The 21,327-nt window shown below is 43.2% G+C and overlaps 1 protein-coding gene across 1 annotated transcript in view; it reads right to left on the reverse strand.

Moving 5' to 3' along the window:
* COL6A5 (collagen type VI alpha 5 chain) overlaps window positions 1-21,327 on the reverse strand; it is a 154,968-nt gene that overhangs the window by 60,845 nt on the left and 72,796 nt on the right. The window contains 16 exon segments of the mRNA XM_060011480.1: window positions 1,141-1,203; window positions 2,395-2,457; window positions 4,099-4,161; window positions 4,657-4,692; window positions 7,880-7,933; window positions 8,365-8,430; window positions 9,073-9,135; window positions 11,012-11,065; window positions 11,156-11,200; window positions 11,313-11,339; window positions 11,674-11,745; window positions 13,869-13,922; window positions 16,346-16,438; window positions 17,023-17,165; window positions 19,670-19,751; window positions 19,864-20,204. Of these exon segments, the coding sequence (XP_059867463.1) occupies window positions 1,141-1,203; window positions 2,395-2,457; window positions 4,099-4,161; window positions 4,657-4,692; window positions 7,880-7,933; window positions 8,365-8,430; window positions 9,073-9,135; window positions 11,012-11,065; window positions 11,156-11,200; window positions 11,313-11,339; window positions 11,674-11,745; window positions 13,869-13,922; window positions 16,346-16,438; window positions 17,023-17,165; window positions 19,670-19,751; window positions 19,864-20,204 (1,319 nt within the window).

Here is a 21,327-nt window from a genome sequence, read left to right on the forward strand (position 1 = left end):
GGAAATACCAGCACAGCCCAAAGCTGGACTCAGCACTGCTTTCCCAGTGCTATAGAAGGACTAAAGGAGAAGAGAAAGAGTGGAAAATTTACTCCAGGGAAAGTGGATTCATTTGCTGATTTATTCACCCATCCAACAGTTATTTATTGTCCTGGAAAAGGAACAGTTGAACATGACTGATGTGGTCCTGCCCTCACCAAGAATACTCTGGTTAGAATGAGAGAAAATCAGGCAATTCTACACTGTGTGATAAAGTTCAGGGTGCTGTGGCAGTGGAGAGAAGGGGACTCTTAAGTCAGATTTGGTGGGGCAGGCAGGCTGGCTACCTGAAGGAAGGGAGCAGGGATGCTGAGGCTTAAAGGATAAGTTGTGTGAGCTGGAAGAAGGACCGAGGGAGGAGTGAGAATGGAGGAGGAAGGCACAGTGAGAAGCCTGGGCAGGCACACAGGAGGGAGATGAGCTAGGAAGCCTTAGAATTAAACAGGGTCAAAGGGTCTTCTAAGCTACTGGAAAATTTGGAGATTTTCTTAAGGGTCATCCGAAGGTAAGACCAGTGACATAATCTGTGGGACTCAAATGAAATCATGGGCCCTTAACTCAAAAGCAAACTTTCCAGACTGTGATAGCAGAGCTTGAGGCCAAGTAGGGGCGCCTTCTAAGCAAGGGCCCCTGTGTGACTGAACGTGTCCCAGGCCCACGAAGCTGGCCCTGGGGGAGGGAGCTGCTGAAAGGTTTTGAGCAGGGCAGTGAGATTCTGAACAGGCCAACAGTCTGTCTCTAACGATCTCCAATAAGGACATTTCTGAGAAGGTAGTCTGAGTTAGACCTAGAACTGCATGCATGAACAGATCTGAGTTCTGACATCCCCCATGCCCCTGGCCGACTCTACCACCAAGTGCCTTGACACATTCACGAAACCAGCGAGTTGAGTTTATCAGAGTTGTTTCATGATAGGTGAATAAACCTTGTCTCTCCCAGTGAAATGGGGCAGTTTCAGAGAGGAAGGAAAAGAATATTGGCAGAAAGCTGGTGAGTGGTTGATTGTGCCTGGATCATGTGAAGAATTAACATGAAAATCAAGGGAAAAAAATGGAGCTACTCTTTCCTCAGTATCTGAAATCTGTAAGAGATAACACTTACCTTTTTCCCCAAAAGTCCAGGCCTTCCAACACTCCCTTTATCTCCCACTGGCCCAGGAGCACCCTGAAAGAATATAGGAAACACAGATGTTGGTGCTACAGCAATTTGTACAAAACCTGTTAGATTAGTTTCGCTTTTCTTCGTGTCATTTGTAGCAACTTCTTGATGCCTCCTTAACAGGAAACTCAGCCTGAAACCAGGTGACTCAGGCTACAGTCCTGGTTAGAGGACCCCAAGTCTTCATTGGCAGGGACATCGCTAGTCCAAATGGGGACTTAGTGAGAAATAAAAAAGGCACTCTTGACACAACACGTTATTTCGTTAGAACAAGACATTGTGCTGTCATTGTCACTTTTGTGCTCTGTGTCATCCACACATATAAAATGGGATGTCAAATGTGTTTCAGTTTCCCGATCTGCAAAGGGGCAAAACGGTCTTTCACAAATATGCTGGGAAGATAACTGAGCAAACATGGGTATCACTTGCCTTCTAAACTCTCACTATCTGAGCTGAAAAACTGAATAGATTCAGAACATTTTTTTTTTTTTTTTTTTGTGGTACGCAGGCCTCTCACTGTTGTGGTCTCTCCCGTTGCGGAGCACAGGCTCTGGACGTGCAGGCTCAGAGGCCATGGCTCACGGGCCCAGCCGCTCCGTGGCATGTGGAATCTTCCTGGACCAGGGCACGAACCTGTGTCCCCTGCATCGGCAGGCGGGCTCTCAACCACTGCACCACCAGGGAAACCCAAGATTCAGAACATTTTTAATATGAATCTCTCACCATCCAAACTCTCATTACTTACTGTCAGAAACTTGGGAATCAAGTAGTTTCAGAGGGTGAATTCAAAGCTGAACTTAAGAATCAAATAAATTTGGGTAGCGAGGGTTCTTTGCAGAGTCCATTTCAAATATCTATAGTCAATGGAGATAGGCATGGCACCAATAATTTTTAAAAGTTAGAAAAAGCAGAATAATGTATCAGGTTTTGAAATATTCATGGTCAGCAAGATGTGCATTCTTCTAAAGGCTTCCTTCAGGCGGATAAAGTGGGTTTGTGCTTTCCAAGTCAAACTCCCAGGAAGGAGAAAGGCGAATGTACAAGGAATCTGAGCTGTGCTAAAGATTTGTCCCAAGTTAATCCCCAAATGAAATACTCCATACCAGATAATGTAAAAAAAACTCTACGTGAAGACGTCTTTGAAGCAAGAGGAAAATGAAGGTTGGAGACCACTGAGGTACCATCTGAGTCACGCACCTGAGGTCCTTTGTGCCCCTCGTTTCCCTTCTCTCCTTTCCTGCCGCGAAGTCCATTTGACCCCTTGGATGGTAACAAAAGAAACACAATACAATGAAGTAAATGAAAACTGACTTTCTTTTTGGGCCTCTCACTGTTGTGGCCTCTCCTGTTGCGGAGCACAAGCTCCAGGCGCACAGGCTCAGTGGCCATGGCTCACGGGCCCAGCCGCTCCACAGCATGTGGGATCTTCCCAGACCAGGGCATGAACCCATGTCCCCTGCATCGGCAGGTGGACTCTCAACCACTGCGCCACCAGGGAAGCCCAAAAACTGACTTTCTTCATTAGTGCTTTTGAAACACCTGCACGGAAAAGCATCTATCCAGCCCTTCAAGCAGCTTTAACACTGAGATTAAGCATGTCTCAGAAGAGGAGTTGAAAGGAGACCCAGACTCAGTGGAGCAGCTCTTATGAAGGAATATCCTGCCTGAGTGTAAGACCTCATCCCTCTGTGGCAGGGAGAAATGGAAAAGAGACTAAAAGGAGAAATAAAGCCCATAGAAGAAGGAAGTGAGACATAAACAATAGGCAGATGGATTCCTTTGATGGGGCAGGTTGCCTGGGCCAAAGTGCATCAATGTGTAAAAGAGAAAGCAAGTTAGCACAAAAGGACATTTTAGCAGCAGATCCCTATCAGAGGAATTAAAGCATATTTTTTTTGTCATATTTCCCATCAAATGCATGGTTCTCATATGGTTCTCTCACACAGAAAGAAAAGCTGGAGGTGCTGGTATTGTTTCTCATCACCAAAGCAGCAGCTGTAAGATGTCCTGGTTGCCCAGTGCAAATGGTGGTTACAGCCCCTGGGCTGGCCTTGTTTCACAGCCTGAGCATCAAAGGGACCCTGGAGGGGCTGAGGTAATGTCACCCCTCTCTCGACAAAGTCTGGGGATGAATTTAGGTTGGTCCCATGGTTACTCATTCTAGAGGACACCAGAACCACTCAAGAGAATTCCAAATTCAGACTTAGTATGAAGAATCTAGAACTTTCTAGAAGAAAAATGAACTCCTGGAAAGGTCTTAGGATGAACACATCTATGTAGGCAGATCCTTCTAGACAAGTTCAGGCTTAAAGTAGACTCCATCAGGTGACTATGTACCCATGTGTTGCAAACCATTCTCTAGGATGACCCTGGCGTATTTCTGACATGGAAAAGAAACAGAGATGTCCTAATTCCAGTGCCCATCTCACTAATGATATGACCAAGAAAAAATGCAGATGACTCACATAGAGCCCTATCGGTGATATTCCAGAGCACTGTCACCCCCTATAGAGTCAGCTTTGGAAGAGGTGAGTAATAGTTGCCAATTCCTAACTTTCCTTCATTGGAGTCTGCGTGCAGAACCTCACTTAAGAAAAATCAATTTGTTGATCTGGATACTGATTACTAACATAGTATTAAGGTCTCAATAATTCACTATGACTAAAAGGCAGACATGATGCCAGGTATACGCAAGAGCAAGCCTTTCTTCTATCAGTGAGCTGCAAATTTTGACAGAGCAAAATCACCCACCCTCAATGGGAAATGTAGAATCCCAGAGAAATGTACCATGGAGGAGGGCGGGGGCAGCTTCAAATTGTCTCAGTTTATTTATTTTTATACAGAACTACATCTTCCCATCAGAATAACAACATTATCAGTATTACAAATATTCCAACATACCTGTGAGCCTTGTAATCCTTCGGCTCCTGATGCACCTTTAAGTCCAGGGTTCCCTGGTTCCCCCTGATGGATGAGTTTTCAGTGTTAAGATTCTCTTCACATGGTTTCCATATATGTTTTCTCTTCATAGTACCTAGTGCTTCAGGGCTTCAGGGCATGGTACCCAGGAACTATCTTGTCTCACTCTTGGCTCATGCCCTACTTGGCCTAGGATTGTACTCTTCCAAACTGTTTGAGAATCGAACTCCAGGTAATTTCTTACTCTAAGACAGAATTTCACTCTCTTGCAGTCAATGCCCAGGGTATGTGAATAGCACAGCCTTCAGGGCTGCACAGGTCCCCTGTCTCTGAAGTGTCTGTGAAGGAGGCTTGCCTTAGGTCAGGCCTGTCCTGTGTCTGGCAGTCTAACTGATCCCCTAGTCAGTGGGGCTCATGTCCAGTGCTCAGCCCTTCCTACAGCAGCCGCATCAAACGCTAACTCATTGGCAGTACCATCTGCCTGTGGGACATCTCCTTGGCCTCACCTCCCACAGAGGACGTGGGGGAAAGGATACTCACCGAGGCACCCTGGACCCCCCTCTGGCCTTCTCTTTCCTGTATCAGAAAAGACAAACTGTTAGTGTGTGAGTGTCTGGATGGAGACTCCTTAGAGGCAACCCGACCTGTCTTGTCCCTGACAGACAGAGTAACGAGCAGCTCGCAGAAATGTTTTCCCCGAATCGCTCTCCAAAGACAAGTTTACACACTGGGCATTTAATTACCAACTAACATTTGGAGGATGGATCGCAAACCAATCCAAAAGTCATTACAGACCTAGCTCCAGTCTGACAACCCTGACAATTATCCGGGAGGCTGTTTGGAGAATGAAATCATCCTGAAGCACCTGTCTGATACCTCCCCTCTCCAGCAAATCCTACAACGTACTGTCTGCTGATCAGAGGTTTCCTGCATGAGAACAAGCTGTGCCATATCCGTCTCTCTCTGTCCTGGGTCCCTGATCGTATCTTAGGGGGGAATACAAACTCGTTATACACAGTGCTTCCCATGAGCCCGCTGGGGTTAGACTCCATGGAATTCTCCAAGGAGGAAATGGCTGATGGGGTCAGGTCAGCTCTGTGCTGGTCCAAATGCCACCAGAAAAGCTGGTCTGAAGCTAAAATCTGACAGCACCTCTCCAGAAGCTACCTCAAATTGCCAGTGCAGGCTCTCCACCTAGTGGCTGTCTCTGCTTTCCAGAGGGTAGCCAAGCGGGAAGAAAATCCAAGCCCCAGATCCTAACTTTCTCCCTAAATAGCAATGATGAGTCTACTCTCACCCCTTACCTCCCACCTCTGCCTCATTGAGAGAGCCGCAGAACATCTCATCCATTGATCTACTTTGTGTGGTGATAAACAACTATGATTATTTTATGTACAAAACAAATATTTAAAACGTTTTCCTACGTTCACTTGGAAAGGTAGCCATGGAAATGATTTCAGAGCTGCTGTTTTCTTTCAACTGCCCAGCTTCTGAACCTCCTTAGAATAAAACACCTGACCAAATATCACCTCCACCAGTTTGGCTGATGATTAGAATTCTTCCACGGAGGTTCTACCCCTCGATTCAGGTACTCTTTGCTTTTAAAATGCAAATACCCTTTGGGAGAAGTTACCCATTGTAACTTGTCAGCCGTTTGTACATTGATGTGACTCACAGAACTCTTGACAGATGAAAGAAGAGCAGAAACAGTACAGTTTGAAGCCACTGTTTCCATGATGTCATAATTCTGTCTACATTAAAAAGCAAGGACAAAATAGCATTCCTATTTTAGTAGCAGAATGGTTAGGGACGTGTCGTCAGAAGTCAGACAGTCTTGAGCTCACCCCTGCCCTGTAAAGCCTGGGTGGCACAGAGCAATTGCACAATAGGTCTGAGCCTGGCTGATTAGGAGTGAGACTCCCTGGGTTCAAACCCCAGCTCTACCATTTACCTATCCTGATCCTGGGCAACTTGTCCAAGGTTTCTTGCTTTTTCTCATCTGTAAAATGGATATAATAATAGTATCTACCTGATAGATTTGTTATGAGGATTAAACAAAGTAGTATTTGAAAGTGATTTGATTGGGACCTGGCACAAAATACGTGCTCTAGAAGTATAAATACTATTATTTATATGTATTCCTTGTGCCTGACAGGCCAAAGGCAATGGGCCTGGAACATGGTTTCAAATGCTCTGGTTCTTAGTACATGGATCCGTTGCTTTGTCAATAGCTGGGGCAACAATTAATTTACACAGGTTGAAATTCTGTCATGTGGGAGGAGATGTCTTAGGTTTGCTTCTGTTTTTAGAATTTGTCATCCATTTAAGATCCTCTGACCATCATAGAGAATTCTAGCCTTCACTGGAAAGGTGAAGGAGGGGGTAGAAAAGCCATTGTTTTATATCCATCCATATTGATTTGTTTAATTACAAAGGAGGAGATGGGCAGGAAAGTGGGTGAGGATGGGGGAGGGAGGCTGAGAGCCTCCTGTGCATGGAGTGACTTAAAGTCATTGGCTGGTTTGTCCAAGTAATAATCCCCTACCCCACCCCACTCTTTTTTAAAAAGTGCCTGATGGATGATGACAGCTATAAAGCTATTTCAAACTAAAAGTATTTTCTCTTAAACCAACAAAACTACATATTTATCTTTAAAATTTATAGCATTTAGTTCATCTTGTTGCTCTCCTGCTTCCTCTGATTAATTTTAATTCTCTTGTATGGAGAGGTGGGCAAAGTCCCAAAGAATTTCACCAGAAGCACTGGGAGGCCTAAGCCATCCAACTGCAGACCTTTCCCTTAAGAACTATGAGTCAAGATAAACAAAGGCAAGAGGAACTAAAACATTCATCCACTATCTCTCCCAGAGGGGGAGGCAATCAGCCACAGCTTTCAAAGTGGTGAGAAGATTCCAAGTTTGTGACAGAAAAGGAAGCCATGTACTGTCAGTGTCCTCGTGAACAAAACTCAGGGCCAAATCTACATTTGGACATTATTCTCTTTTGATGATCTCCGTGCTGAGTGCATGATGAAAGGGTTTCTAACCATCGTAAATATCCTCTCTAACTTTGGTAGTCCACAAAGGGAAAAGTGATTTCTTGGTTGTTCCTTAAAAAGAAGCAGAAATCCAACATTTCTGTTTCAGGCTTGATATCACATGGGATGCTGTAAAATTACCACAGCATCTTCAGGTTGCCACTGGTTTGACCCTAATCGCCAATGTTTTGGTTTATTCAGGAAGAATTTGTCTGTAATTCTTCTTTCCCTTTGGCGACATATGAGGAGGAAGAGAGCACATTTACCTATTTCTTAATATTCTACAGAAGCTCAAATATGCTAAGCTACTGGAGGAAGGTTTTTATGTGAAAACCACTGGCTCTCTTCAAAGACATTTAAAAGTCTCTGGAAGGTGGAAAGGGAAAGGCAGACTGTCACAGCAGTTCTCAACCAGGGGCAATTTGCCTCACCACCGCATCCCCATTACCCCCGACTGACATTTGGCAAGATCTGCAGGCATTTTTGGACCTCACAACTGGCGAGGAGTGGGTGCTACTGACATCTAGTGGGTAGAGACCAGGGATGCTGCAAAACATCCTATAATGCACAGGCTAGCCCGTCACAACAAAGAATTACCTGGCCCCAAAAGACAACACTGTCAGTGTATCTGCCCTGGATCAGCTAACTGCAGCGACACGTATTCTGAATGCCTCTTGGCATCTCCAGGTGCTAAGGAGGGGAAATAAACGTCCACGAAAATACTTACACTGCTCCCTCTGGAACCAGGACTGCCTTGTGTCCCCTTCGGGCCGGTTCTACCCTAGAAACACAATTGTTCCCCCAAGATCATAAGGCAAAAGATTCTGAGTAAATGACAAAGACATCAGCATAAAAATCTCAAGCACTATTAAAACAGAACAAATGTGTCATGCCAGAATGTTTCTGCATATTAACCCTATTGGGTATATATCCATTAAAGAGGAAAATGGTATAGCAACACGCACTGCTAATGACCAATTTTCCCATATAATAATATCACCTGCTAGAAACTTAATAACTTTGTCCATTGAGGTGTAACCTACTACAGGCATACCTTATTTTAAGAAAATAAGGCTCTCTTAAATGGGAAATTAGGGGTGATTGTTCAGTTAGAAAAACTGTTATGTATTTTACTAAATAATTAGACTTTAGGAAAGCCTCAGCTCAAAAACAGAATTAATCAACTCATATATGTAAAATAGATCCAATTACTTGTCTTCCTTGGTTTCCTTTGGAGCCCTTTTGTCCTTTGATGTTATTGCTTTGTCCTGGATTACCCTAGGGGAAGATTTAAATAAAAAGTACTTTAGAATCAAGAAATATCAGCTTTTTTTTTCTCTCAAAATGGTACAATATTAAGAACTAAACTAATTTGGGTTAAGTAACAAGAGGTGTGAGAAAATTCTCCATATTTGAAACTCACAAATTAAAAAAAAAAAAAAGAAACAATATTTCTCCAAGTCTGAAGGAGGCTTAGTGATAAATGAAGAATTAAAAGAGTGCTTGCTGAAGCTATGGCAATTTTCCTTTCTCTGTACTGGCAGCTTCACTGATGCACTCATCCAAACATGCTTATGCCAGTCTCTCAAAGGTGTAGTAAGATTCCCCTATAATCGAATCTTCAAATAGGGAATCAATAATGTTAGAAACCCAATAAGCAAAATTATGGAAATTTCATTCCCAAAGGAACTTGAAAGTCTCAAAATACATAAGGATGAATTAGATGGAATTTTAGTTCCCATCTCTGAATTTTTGACATAATCAGCCCAAATCAGATGCAGGTTTTCCCCAAACCAATAAGCCTCAGTCAACACCTACCACCCCCTCCCAAGACATGCCTTTGCCTACAGGTTAGCAGGAGACACAAGAAGTGTGGAGTAAACTACACAATTAAGAGCCACTTGGGCCCCAGTAACTTACAGGATCCCCTGGGAAGCCCTTCTCCCCGTATCCCCCAGGAGGGCCTCTGGAACCTGGGCTGCCCTGAAAAAAATAAAATGAGCTTCTGAGTTAGCTTGTAGGAGAGTGTTAAAATGTCAAGCATCGTGGTGTTTGGAGGGGAGAAAATCAATCAGACAAAATGATCCACGTTCCTCTATCCCAGCCAGATTCCCTTTGACCTCTCAAGCAGTACAAGGTCCAGTTTTAAGCCTATAGTCAGGATTATTTATAAAAAGGCTGGGAAAAGGGAAAACTTCTCATGGTCTAGCAGAGTACTGCCCAGCAGAACTTTCTGCAGAGATGGAAATGTTCTCCATCTGCCCTGTCCAATATGGTAACCACTGGCCATAGTTGGCTGTTGAGCACACGAAATGTGGCTAATACAACTGAGAGCAGAATTTTTCATTTTAGTTAATTTGAATTTAAGTAGTCACATATTGCTAGTGGGTATCGTATTGGACATCCCAGCCAGTCTAGCAACTTCTGACATCTGTAATTAAATTGTCCACTGGAAACCACCACTGGGATGTTCCATTGTCATCTCAAACTCAACTGTTCCCAACTAAACTTGCCCAAGCTGGGATCCTTGCAGGCATTTTGACTGGCTTCTCATTCCCTGCTTCTTTGGTTACCTGGAGATCTGATATCCTGGAGTCAGAACTAGGGTGAGAAAAACAAGGTACCTAGGGTGCAAAATTTAGGCAGGTACTCACACTTTGCTTCACTCTGAGAATGAGTGCTTCCTTAAATTTTGCACACTAGATCCTCACTCCAGCCTGGACCCTGTTACAACCTTCATGGGTCTTGTGTCTCTTGCTTTACTTGAAGGCTTCATCACTTCTCACCCTGATTATTACAGATCTGCCTCTCATATTTGCCTTGCATCTATGTCATCCCCAATGCATCGTCCACACTACTGTCACGGAATATTTCTAAAATGCAAATTCGATTGTGACCCCCTTACTTACAATTTTTCTAAGGCTCCCCATTCCTTAATGGCTAAAATCCAGACTCCTCCTCCATGGCTCACCAGTACCTTCACCAGCTCTTCCCACCCGCTCTTGAACCTCACCTACCTCCACCTGTACCCTAAAGCTCACACCAAGCAGAACAACTTGCAGCGCCCCCAAGCCTCCAGGTCTTTGCTTATGCTGTTCCCTCTGTCTGGACTGCCGTTTCTCCACGTCTTACTAATTCCTATTCATCTTCAGCTCAGGGATCATTTCCTCCGGGAAGGTTTCCTGCACTCACTCCCCACCCTGCAGAGTTAGGTGCCCTTCTCTGGGCTCCCACCTAGTTACCTATAACATGACCCCCAACCACATACTGTGTCATCATTAGCTATTGATATGTCTGTCTCTCCAACTACACTAGGGGGATCCTTGAATACAAGGACAGTGTGGTTCATCTCTGAGTCGTTAGCACATAACTCAGTGCCTGACACATGCCAGGTATCCAGAAGTATTTGATAAATAAGTGAATCAGAACATAAAAGGAGAGCCGCTTGGAACCAAGGAGGCACACATTAATGAGTGTCAAAATGAATCGAAAATAAAAAAATTTTTCTCTGTGATTTGCTACACCAAGGCCACCAAAATAATTTTGTCTCTTTCTCTTGCTTTTTATTTTTTTCTGATACAATAAAGAGAAGAAGTAAGCTGCTAACAGGCAAATGCATTCATTTGCAGGCTTCTGAAAAACATGCTCATAGAACATCCTTGCAAGTCTTGAATCTTTCTAGCTGGAAATTCTTGAAAACTGCATAGTTACCCACTTGCCCCAAATGGGGATGTAGCATCTATTTGGTGGTAATAGGCTTCATTACTGTCAACTTTATTCCTCATAACCTGTGACACACAACAATGAAGACTATCTCTAACACCAAATTCTCCTTCTTTGATGTACTGAAAAGTGTTACCTGGGACCCTGGATCACCCTTTTCTCCCTTTTTCCCAGGAAGTCCATGAAAGCCCTAAAAGAAGACAAGGCAAACAAAATTCCCATTAAAGAAATACACCAACCTCATGACGATTTTATGGTACTTGAGGAAAAATGGCTTTACCTCTTCCCCATAGAGTCCATCAATCCCATCGTCTCCATGTTCTCCCTGAAAGACAAAGATGGGCAGCAATCAGGTCAAGGGAGATCTCTGCCACGTGCTTATCAGTAAACTAAGCCCATTAGGAAGTGAAATTTGACTTAAGAAGTAACTACAGTACCTTATATCCAGCAAATCCTTTGGCTCCCTGTAAAAGGTTAAATATCTCTCACTGGCATGTCAAGGAGAATGTGGATTCAGAGTCTATTGGGGTAGGAAGGGGCTGCCTCTGTTAAGAGAGTGATTTTGTATTTCTTTAGTAGCTTCTGGGTTTCCAACCACAAAGAGGTTACAGGTGGAATTTAATAATGCTCAAAATTTCTTGGGATGACTAAATAGACTTACTCTGCAGAAGAGGAAACTAACATGCAATTGGAGAAAGGGAAAGTGGGAGGGGGGGATGGAAGAGAGATCACAGAAGAGGGAGGGGATGGAGGAGAGACGGAGAGGATGCCATAGAGAATTTAAAATACAATATTTACCTTTTGACCCCGCTCCCCTGGACATCCTTCAATCCCTCTATTTCCTTGGGGTCCAGTGTCTCCTTGTCTTCCCTAAGAAAAGGTACCCAAACAGGTATCCAAAGTGACTCTTTTGCCAGAAGCTGCCAGCAGTTTACTTTTCAAGAGTGAAGCCAGAGCAGCTGGACACTCTGAGCTCTAGACAAAGCAAACTCTCCTGCAAATTCATTAATTAACTCTGGTTTTCCCTTCGATTCAAGCATTTTCCCTTCAGGGCTTTCTTACAGATCCAAGATCACACAAAGGTGTGGGATGGGCTCACTTGTTTTCCTGCCTTTATCAGAAAGCACAGCCAAAGGTTTAAAGTCACTTCACTTTGCAGCCCCATTCCCAAAGCTCCACTGATACATCTTGGCCCTAACATCTTGCCCAGGCCCTAACACTGGTCTGAAAAACTCAAAATTGCTCATGGCAGAGAAGCAAGTTTGTGTCAGGGGACCAGAACTGAGCAGAAGCAGTTGATAGGAAATGACATTGCCCCAAGCCAGCGCTCACGGGAAGGACCACCAGGTTAAAGATCCCCAAAGTTAGAGCATCCACACAGGGAAGAGAACTCAAGATCAATGACATGTGCCTCTCCCGTTAGTCTGCCTTCTCCCAGGAAATATTTAAATACAGGTAAGGGCTAGAATAAAATGAGTCTCAAGAGAAGAACAATATTGTGTTTCCTGAGAGCAGGAACCTCCAACTGTCTCTTCTCCCGTTGTGTCCCTGGTGCCTGGCTCAGATCTGGGTGCACAGAAGGTGCTAATGGTTGGCTGTGTGGATAAATACTCATCTAGCAATTAACTTAGTTCTTGCTTTCCTGGTAGGTGAGGGGAGAGGTGATTTTCCTTTTGCTGCTTTGCTTTCTTTATTCTGAGGATTGTTCCCAGTAAAAGCAGGAGGCCTCACCTATGGCCACTGTTGCTGAGAGACAGCTGTGGGCTCACAGTCAGGCATTGGGTGACACTTCCCCTCACTCAAACCCTAGCTGGCTCAGTAGGCTCCATGACCTCTCTGCAGGTACAGGGTGGGTAAATTACAGTCTTAGAGGAATTTATAAGTGTTTACAGATGAGGAAACCGAGGGTCAAGAAGTTACATATCTTGTTAAGGTTTCACGTCTAGATCAGCCCTTGACTGTCTGATTTGGGACAGTCAATAAATAAAACACATTTATTTATTTATTTATTTATTTATTTATTTTCAGATCTCAAAAATGATTTTATTATTCTTTTTCTTGAATTTTAGAATTTTATTTATTTTTTTATACAGCAGGTTCTTATTAGTTATCCATTTTATACATATTAGTGTATATATGTCAATCCTAATCTGGGAGCCTATATATATATATATATATATATTTTTTTTTTGGTACGCAGGCCTCTCACTGTTGTGGCCTCTCCCGTTGTGGAGCACAGGCTCCGGACGCTCAGGCTCAGGGGCCATGGCTCACGGGCCCAGCCTCTCTGCGGCGGCATGTGGGATCCTCCTGCACCGGGGCACGAACCCGTGTCCCCTGCATCGGCAGGCGGACTCTCAACCACTGTGCAACCAGGGAAGCCCTGGGAGCCTATACTTTTAATCACAACTTGCTGTGCAGATAAGGATTCTAAGGGGATGGAGATGCAGGCTGGATGTCTCCTAAGCTTCTCTTATCCCAATGGAGCCACCTAAGTGGTTTCAGTTCCTCCAAATCCATTTTTATAATGTGGTGAACCAAGTGACAGTTCTGGTTTGGGGGTCAAAGATTGAGATTCGAAAACCACACGTGGCTTGGGACCACAACACCGTGTTTAGGGGGTGCTTTGCCGGCTTCTATTTCCATGTCCGAAGCACTGGACTGCAGGTCCAGAGAGAGCCCCTCGCAAATAATCCAGCTTCACCCTGTGCAGGGGCAGGAAAGAGGATGCCTAGCTCCCTGCCACCCACAAAACTGTGCCAGGCAAAATGTAGGTGAGCCTGCTCCCTCCTTCTCCCAAAAAGTAGGTTTAGCAAGTGCCTCATGATTAAGACAAGGAAAAGGAAAAAAAAAGAAAAACAACCCATTCCCCCTCCCTCCAAACTACAAAAACTATATAAACAAAACCCCATTATCCCTTCTGGAAAATAAAGCTTCTTTTATGAAAAAAGGAAATCAGTAAGTATGGTGGGCAGTGGGTCACAAAAACTTACAGGGTCTCCCTCCTCTCCCCTGTGTCCTCTGCTGCCTTTCAGACCTGGAAGACCCTGGGAGGAAAGAGAGAAAATTCAATCTTAGTCATCTTCCATCAACTCAAACTTGTTACATTAGGCATTTTAGGCAAGACCCTCCCTCCAACCTGGTTGTGGTTTTTACAGGTGTGGCTGTGAGTGTGAAGAGAGTCAGACAAGTTCTAGGGCTGGCTTTTGTCCTTGTTATTGGCTCTGAAGCCCTCTGCAGAGGTGGCCTCCTGATGCCTACAGGAGGCTGAGTTTGGAACCCAGTGCAGCTCAGGGCTTCAGGGTCAGCCCTGTGCCAGGGGGGGTTGCATGGAGGACAGTGGTGACCACCAGGACCCTTTCAGCAGGCAAATTGATAACATTGCCAAAGAGATCATTTTACTTTCTTCTGCTTTTTTGAGAGCTTAAAAAAGAATAAGCCCTTCAACAACAAGGTTATGCATATTTAAGTTGCTATCATCTCTCCCTCTGCGTTTAACTGCCTCATGGTTTATTTTTGGCAAGGATTTCCTTTAAGGTTTGCTTTCCTCACCCTCTAACACAGGTCCGCACTGTCTGCTCAGTATACTGGGGAGTTTTGCTCTTGGAATAGAATTCTAGTACCAAGCAACATAATAAGAGACGAAACTGTGCTAAACAAAACACTGTAACTTAGTAAAAAGTCAAGGGGAGGGATAAATTAGGAGTTTGGGATTAACATATACACACTACTGTGTATAAAACAGGTAAACAACAAGGACCTAAAGGGAGGTCCTTGATCAATTATCCTTTCACAAGGATGGACAATGCAACACTGAGGAGCAAGAACTGTGTTTGAGTTCTTAAAATAAAATAGCCCAGACTCCTTTTCATTGTGATATCTGAAATGCATTTGAAAAGTGCATAAAAGTAAATAAAATATAAAGGTACAGCTTAATTATTATGAAGTGAACATCTGTGTCATCACCGCCCAGGCCAAGAAATAGGACATGGCTGGTACCCAGACACAGCAGCTACCCCAATCACAAACAACTCCTCACTCCTCCCCTGGGAACACACTCCTGCTTTTATGATAATATTTCCTGGACTTAAAAAAAAAATACTTCACTACTTAATCATTCGTCCCTAGACACTATGGGTTAGTTTTGCCTCTTTTCAAACTTTTTATAAATGAAATCATACCATACGTACTTTTCTGTGTTTTGCTTTTTTTGGCCATTATTGTGTTTGTAAAATTTATCCCTGTTGTTATGTGTAGCTGTAGTTCATTCATTTTCACTACCTTAGAGCATTCTACTGAATTAAAATACCACGATATATTTATCTATGCTATTGCTGTGTAATTGATCTTCCATAATCTTTTTTTAAGGGCTATTAGTCTGCAGTGCTATGTTCTTTTTGAAGTTCAATCACGTATCATTGCTGATGAAGCACAACTTTCCCCACCATTTCTAACACCTCTTGACACCTTTCAAACTGTCTAATGTGCAAAAGTGTAAACTGCAAAGCCAAGGAGCAACAACACCAAGGATACATAAGAGAAAAGGGAGTCATTCTTAATAGTAGCATCAAAAGTGAGCCTTCTGAACGCTCCTACACTGTTGATGGGAATGTAAATTGGTGCAGCCACTATGGAAAACTGCACGGAGGTTCCTCAAAAAACTAAAAATAGAGTTGCCATATGATTCTGCAATCCCACTCCTGGGCATATATTTGAAAATACTCTAATTCAAAAAGACACATGCACCCCAATGTTCACAGCAGTACTATTCACAATAACCAAGACATGGAAGCAACCTAAAAGCCCATCAACAGAGGAGTGGATAAAGAATATGTGGTATATTTATACACTGGAGTATTACTCAGCCATAAAAAATGAAATAATGCCATTTGCAGCAACATGGACGGACCCAGAGATTATCAGACCAAGTGAAGTAACTCAAAGACAAATATCATATGATATCACTTATACATGGAATCTAAGAAATGATACATATGAACTTATTTACAAAACAGAAATAGACTCAGACATAGAAAACAAACTTATACTACCAAAGGGGAAGGAGGGAAGGGATAAATTAAGAGTTTGGGATTATCTTATACACACTACTATGTATAACATAGAGAAACAACAAGGTCCTACTATATAGTACAGGGAACTATATTCAGTATCCCATGAAAAACCATAATAGAAAAGAATATGAAAAGGAATGTGTATATATGTATAACTGAATCACTTTGCTGTATTGTAGAAATTAACACAACATTGTAAATTAATATTTCAATAAAATATATATTTTTAAAAATGTGAACCCTTCTGATCTGGCTCCTACACCATAGAAGTCACACAAATGGCCCAAAGTAATTACATCAGTATCAAGCAAAGGTTGCAAACCCAACTACTCAATCTCAGCTCCACCTACACCAAATCAAAGCCCATTAGGTAAAAGCATGTCACAACTCAATGGCACCTTTAAGGCTTGTGGTCCTCGGATCCCTTGAGGTCCTGGAGTCTGTGAACATTTGCAAAACGTACAGCAGCAAGTCCTCTCTGCAATGTTTCCCTGGGAAAAAGAAAAAATGAGTGAGCAACTATGGTGAGGAACTTCATCACATAAGAACTGAATTGACATAAATCATAATTCACCACCTACAGCCTGTCCTCTCTCATTGGGTGAGGGGCTGCGGAGAATAAGAGGTGCTTTTTGACTTAACCCTGAAGAAAGAGCACCAGATCAGCAACTGCACTGGCGACATACCTTTTCCAAGGAAATGACCTCTATTTATAGAAGAGGCACTCACTACACAGATGGCCACAGGCCAAGTGTGCACAAGACTGGTTGGTTCTTAGTTAACAGCTTTTGTTTCCTTGGATTTCTGCAGCATAAACTGTTGGGGGCTTTTGATTTGATTAGGGGTTGGTTGGATTTTAGCTTCCTCTGCATTCATTTGGCGAGATGACAAGGGATGAAAGGGCATGGCGAAGCAAAGAACAATGCTCTGGGCTTTCACAATTTTTCATATGCTAAAGACCATGTAACTGAATTTAGGGCAAACAAGGGAATCTTTGGGAATACTCATCAGGATTCCAATTCCAATGTTCCCAGGGCATTTTGAATAATGTTTTTTTTTTTCTTCAGCAACTCACCAGATACTGTGATAACATATTGCCCAATTCTTTCATTCCAATGGTCAGGTGAATCCTGTAATCAAATCCTTTTCCAAATTCAAAGCTGGAAAACTCATCATGAGAGGTTGAGTTTAGGGAAACCACCAGCAAAGCGTCAAGTCCTAGGCAGTAAATACAACAGATATAAAACCCCAGGAATTGTACACAAAAAAGAAGGAAAGCCCATCTTATTTCCATTCAGTGAACATGAATGAAAGAATCAAAAAGGGGTGAAAAATAAGAGAAAGGAGTGTTCTTGATACTGAAGAACCCAACAGCGCTTTGCCTGCATCTTCAGTACACACATGAGGCAATGGTTCCTGACCTCAGCATGAAATCTAAGAAATCTTACAGAAAAACACTAGCAGAAAACTGTGTTTGATTCCTCACCACCAATCTTAATGCAGTTCTGGGGCATTTGAAAGCAATTTTTTAAGAAAGGATATTGTTCATCTTCACAGTTCTTCTGAATTTTTTTTTAACGTGGTAGTTAGTAACTTTTTTAAATTTATTTTTTACACCATTTTTAAAAATTGAAGTATAGTTAGTTTACAATGTTGTGTTAGTTTCAGGGGCACAGCAGAGTCATTCAGTCATATATATATATATATATATATATAACAGAATATATATATTTTTTCCATTATAGGTTATTATAAGGTATTGAATATAGTTCAATATCTGTGCTATACAGTAAGTCCTTGTTGTTCATCTATTTTATACATAGTTGTATGTATGTGTTAATATCAAACTCCTAATTTATCTCCCCCACCACTATCCCCTTTGATAACTATAAGTTTGTTTTCTATGTCTGTGAGTCTATTTGTGTTTTGTAAATAAGTACATTTGTACCATTTTTTAGATTCCGCATAAAAGTGATATCATATGATATTTGTATTTCTCTGTCTGAGCTCCTTCACTTAGTATGATAATCTCTAGGTCCATCCATGTTGCTGCAAATGGCATTATTTCATTCTTTTTTGTGGCTGAGTACTATTCCACTGCATATATATACCACATCTTCTTTATCCATTCATCTGTTGATGGGCATTTAGGTTGTTTCCATGTCTTGGCTATTGTAAATAGTGCTGCTATGAACTATGAATTTTTCTGAATGTAAATTAATTACATTAATTTGTAAATTAATTACAAAATTTGTAAATAGAATGTAAATAGCTCTCAAATCATCTCCACTGCCAAACACCCTGGCAGCTGGGTGGGCCCTGGAAGCTTGAGGAACGCCCAGGTGATTCCAGTCTCAACTGAACTCCTGGCCATACCCAGGAATTCATTTATTCATTTATTCACCCATTCACTCACTCATTAATTCATTCGCTGGTCCATTTACTCTTTCTCTCCTTTCATTAAACAAATATTTGCTTATTAGAAGCCTATTATGTATTAATCATTGTACCAGGGAGAGGGTCAGGATGCTACAAAAGTCTGAAGAAGAAGCTCCTAACTCGGTTTTGGAAGGTCACACAAGGTTTCTGCGAAGAACTGATGTCTAGACTGATCCTAAAGGATGAATGGAAGTTGGTCAAGGGAAAGAACCAGAGAAGGGAGGTGGTGAGAAGAACTTGGGGGAAGCTGAGAGTGGGGAGAGTCCCAGGCAGAAGGAAAGAGGATATGCAAGGGTGGGGAGGGTGAGGTTGAAAAGGACATTGGAGGGAGAATGGAAAAAGTTCTGATGCTGGAACAGAGTGTGAGCAGCCAGGTAAAGCTGAGTGGGAAGTGGGGCCAGATCCTGTAAGGCCTCACAGGCCATATGAAGGAATTTGATATTCTAAGAACAGTGGGAATGTATAGTAGGGATTCAAGAAGGGAAGGTGACACAACCAGGACATTTATGGCCCCTGGGAGTTTCCATGGAAGCTGAACACTGGAAGCCACGAGGGCTACACCAAGGAAGCCTCCAATAACATGCCCCACCTGCCGGTCACCTGCCTGCCTCCTGTCTCTGTATGTGACTCTCCACTTCTGCACTTAGCTCCCAGCTCTTCTGAAACTATGACATGGACAGGGGAGGTATAGTGAGAAGTGCTTTTCAAAATCCATGTTGCAATCTTTCCCATGGAAAATCAGACACAGTAGGAAGTGTCTTAGGTTCCCTAGAAGCAGAATCTGAGACAAGAATCTGTATGTAAGTGGCTTACAGAGGGAGAGAGAGAAGCAGGAAAGGGAAGGGGAGGTTGTGAGCAAGGATGTGTCTCAGTAAAGTCCTCACCTGGGTCTGATTCCTGAGGGTCCCTGGAGTGTAGGCTATACCAGAGTTGACCCACTTCAGGCAAGAGTGTTGGGTTTCTGTATCCCTTTGCAATAATTACCCCTGCTCTCATCCCTCAGGTGGGATGTGTAACCCCAACTCCCATTCCAAGCATCAGGTCACTGTTGGGTTCAGTCAAGGGCACACATCTATAGAAGGTCACAGGTATAAGAACTTGGCTGTAGTGTTTGCAGCATTTGGGGGATAAGTGGGCAGCTGGTCAAGGGGGTCTGGGCAGGACACCAGCAGCAGTTGCTTCAAGTGGCCAGGCAAATCCCAAGTTCCAGAGCTCCCTAGTAGGTACAGACTTGTTCAGCAGATTCCATGCTTCATCATTTACTTTTTCAATTTCAACTTTACCTGCTTCTCTGAGCCTGTCCGATGTATCTTCAAGCATTATTTTGCTTTCACTCCCAAGACCATCTGAAAAGATGAGTAATACCTAGAGAAAGAGGAAAGCATAGAATGGGATGACATGAGAACAAAACATATAACTGGGAGGGAGAAACCAATACAAGAGCATGGAGATGGGAGCTAGAATGTGACACGGATACCTGTCCTCGGGATGCAGACGTATCGTTAAACGTGTCCCACATGGACTGCATGAACTGTGCATTCAGGTGAGTTGGCCCGTTGACGGTGACTTGCAGTAGGCTGTCAAATATTGTTTCCTGGTAGATTTGGAACTTGGTGGGGAAATTCTGGTCACTGTTCACCTTAAAGGCCATGCTCACCTGTACCTCTGTGCCTGCCCCGCAGCTCACACCCCTGAGGGAGGTAATGTCCTCTAAGATGCCTGGGAGGTATGATTCCAGCTGGGGGTGGCCATGGAATAATGGCTGCCCCATCAGGTGAGTGGAAATGTCGAAGCTGACCACTATGTCCAGAAAGCAGTCTGGAGACCAAGGGAAATAAGGCCAAATTAATGAGCAGACAGGAGCAAGGAAGGGCAGATGGGGCAGGAAAAGGGGAAGCAGTCATGGTCTAGGGCTGGAGGGTCTCTAGGACCCAAAAGTGTCCAAAAAGGAAAATACTGGCTGCTCAGTCAACATGTAGCACAGGTTCACCCTCACCCTCCCCGCCCTTGCATGTCCCATTCAAATGTTACATGTTTCAGTAACTGTTTGAAGTCTAATCATGGTTTAGTCTTATTCTCAGTGGCTGGCCTCATGTGTGTGCGCACATGTGCATGCATATTTTCTTCTTTTAATGATGACATATTATGACTCATATAATTATAACATATTAAATATTTGAATTGTCCTTAGAGTTTATTTAATCCAGAGACCACCAACTCAGATGGTGGCAAAGGCCAGGAGGGTAATATCAACGAGTCAAGTGGGCAGGGAATGAGAAAATGAACACAGAGCAATGACACATCTGTCCACCATTCAGTTCCAGCTGAGAGTAGCCATGTGGGAAATGGGGCTTAATGTGGTTACGTTGTCTGATTTTTCAAAAAGAAACCTGAAATCTGCATTTTAATGCAATATCTCCAGTTTGTAAAAGTTATCAATTAATTAAGAAGCTGTCAACACCAAATAGGACAACCCCAATTCAGCTACAAGTTGTCACTTGGTCACCCCGACCCTGTCCAGTTGCTCATTTTACACACGAGGAGATGGTCATGCATGGCGGTTGCTGCTGCTGAACCAGAGTGGGAACCCTGTTCTGATTCCAGTCCCGGGCTCCTCCACCACTGTCATCTGCCCCCAGTGAGCACCCCAATAGAGAGCTTGGAAAAACCAATGTGTTTTGTAAAAGAAGTCACTTCCATCATAACGAGTCTAGAAACAGAAGCTCTCTGGGGAATTTCTGCCTGTTGTGCAAATTCCACAAAATATTATCCTTCAATGTTGCTCTGTCCTCCCAACTCCCAGCACCAAGTGTACAGAACCTGAGTCCCACACAGCAACTCGCAGCTGGAGCTGAAGAATGACATCCTCATCAGGTGAGCCGTGGCTCTGCGTTCATTTTCTTCACTCCCTGCCCACTTTACTCACTTCCATGACCTACCT

Source organism: Delphinus delphis, chromosome 4 (genome assembly GCF_949987515.2).
Source record: "Delphinus delphis chromosome 4, mDelDel1.2, whole genome shotgun sequence".
In the NCBI taxonomy this organism is placed as follows: Eukaryota; Metazoa; Chordata; class Mammalia; order Artiodactyla; family Delphinidae; genus Delphinus; species Delphinus delphis.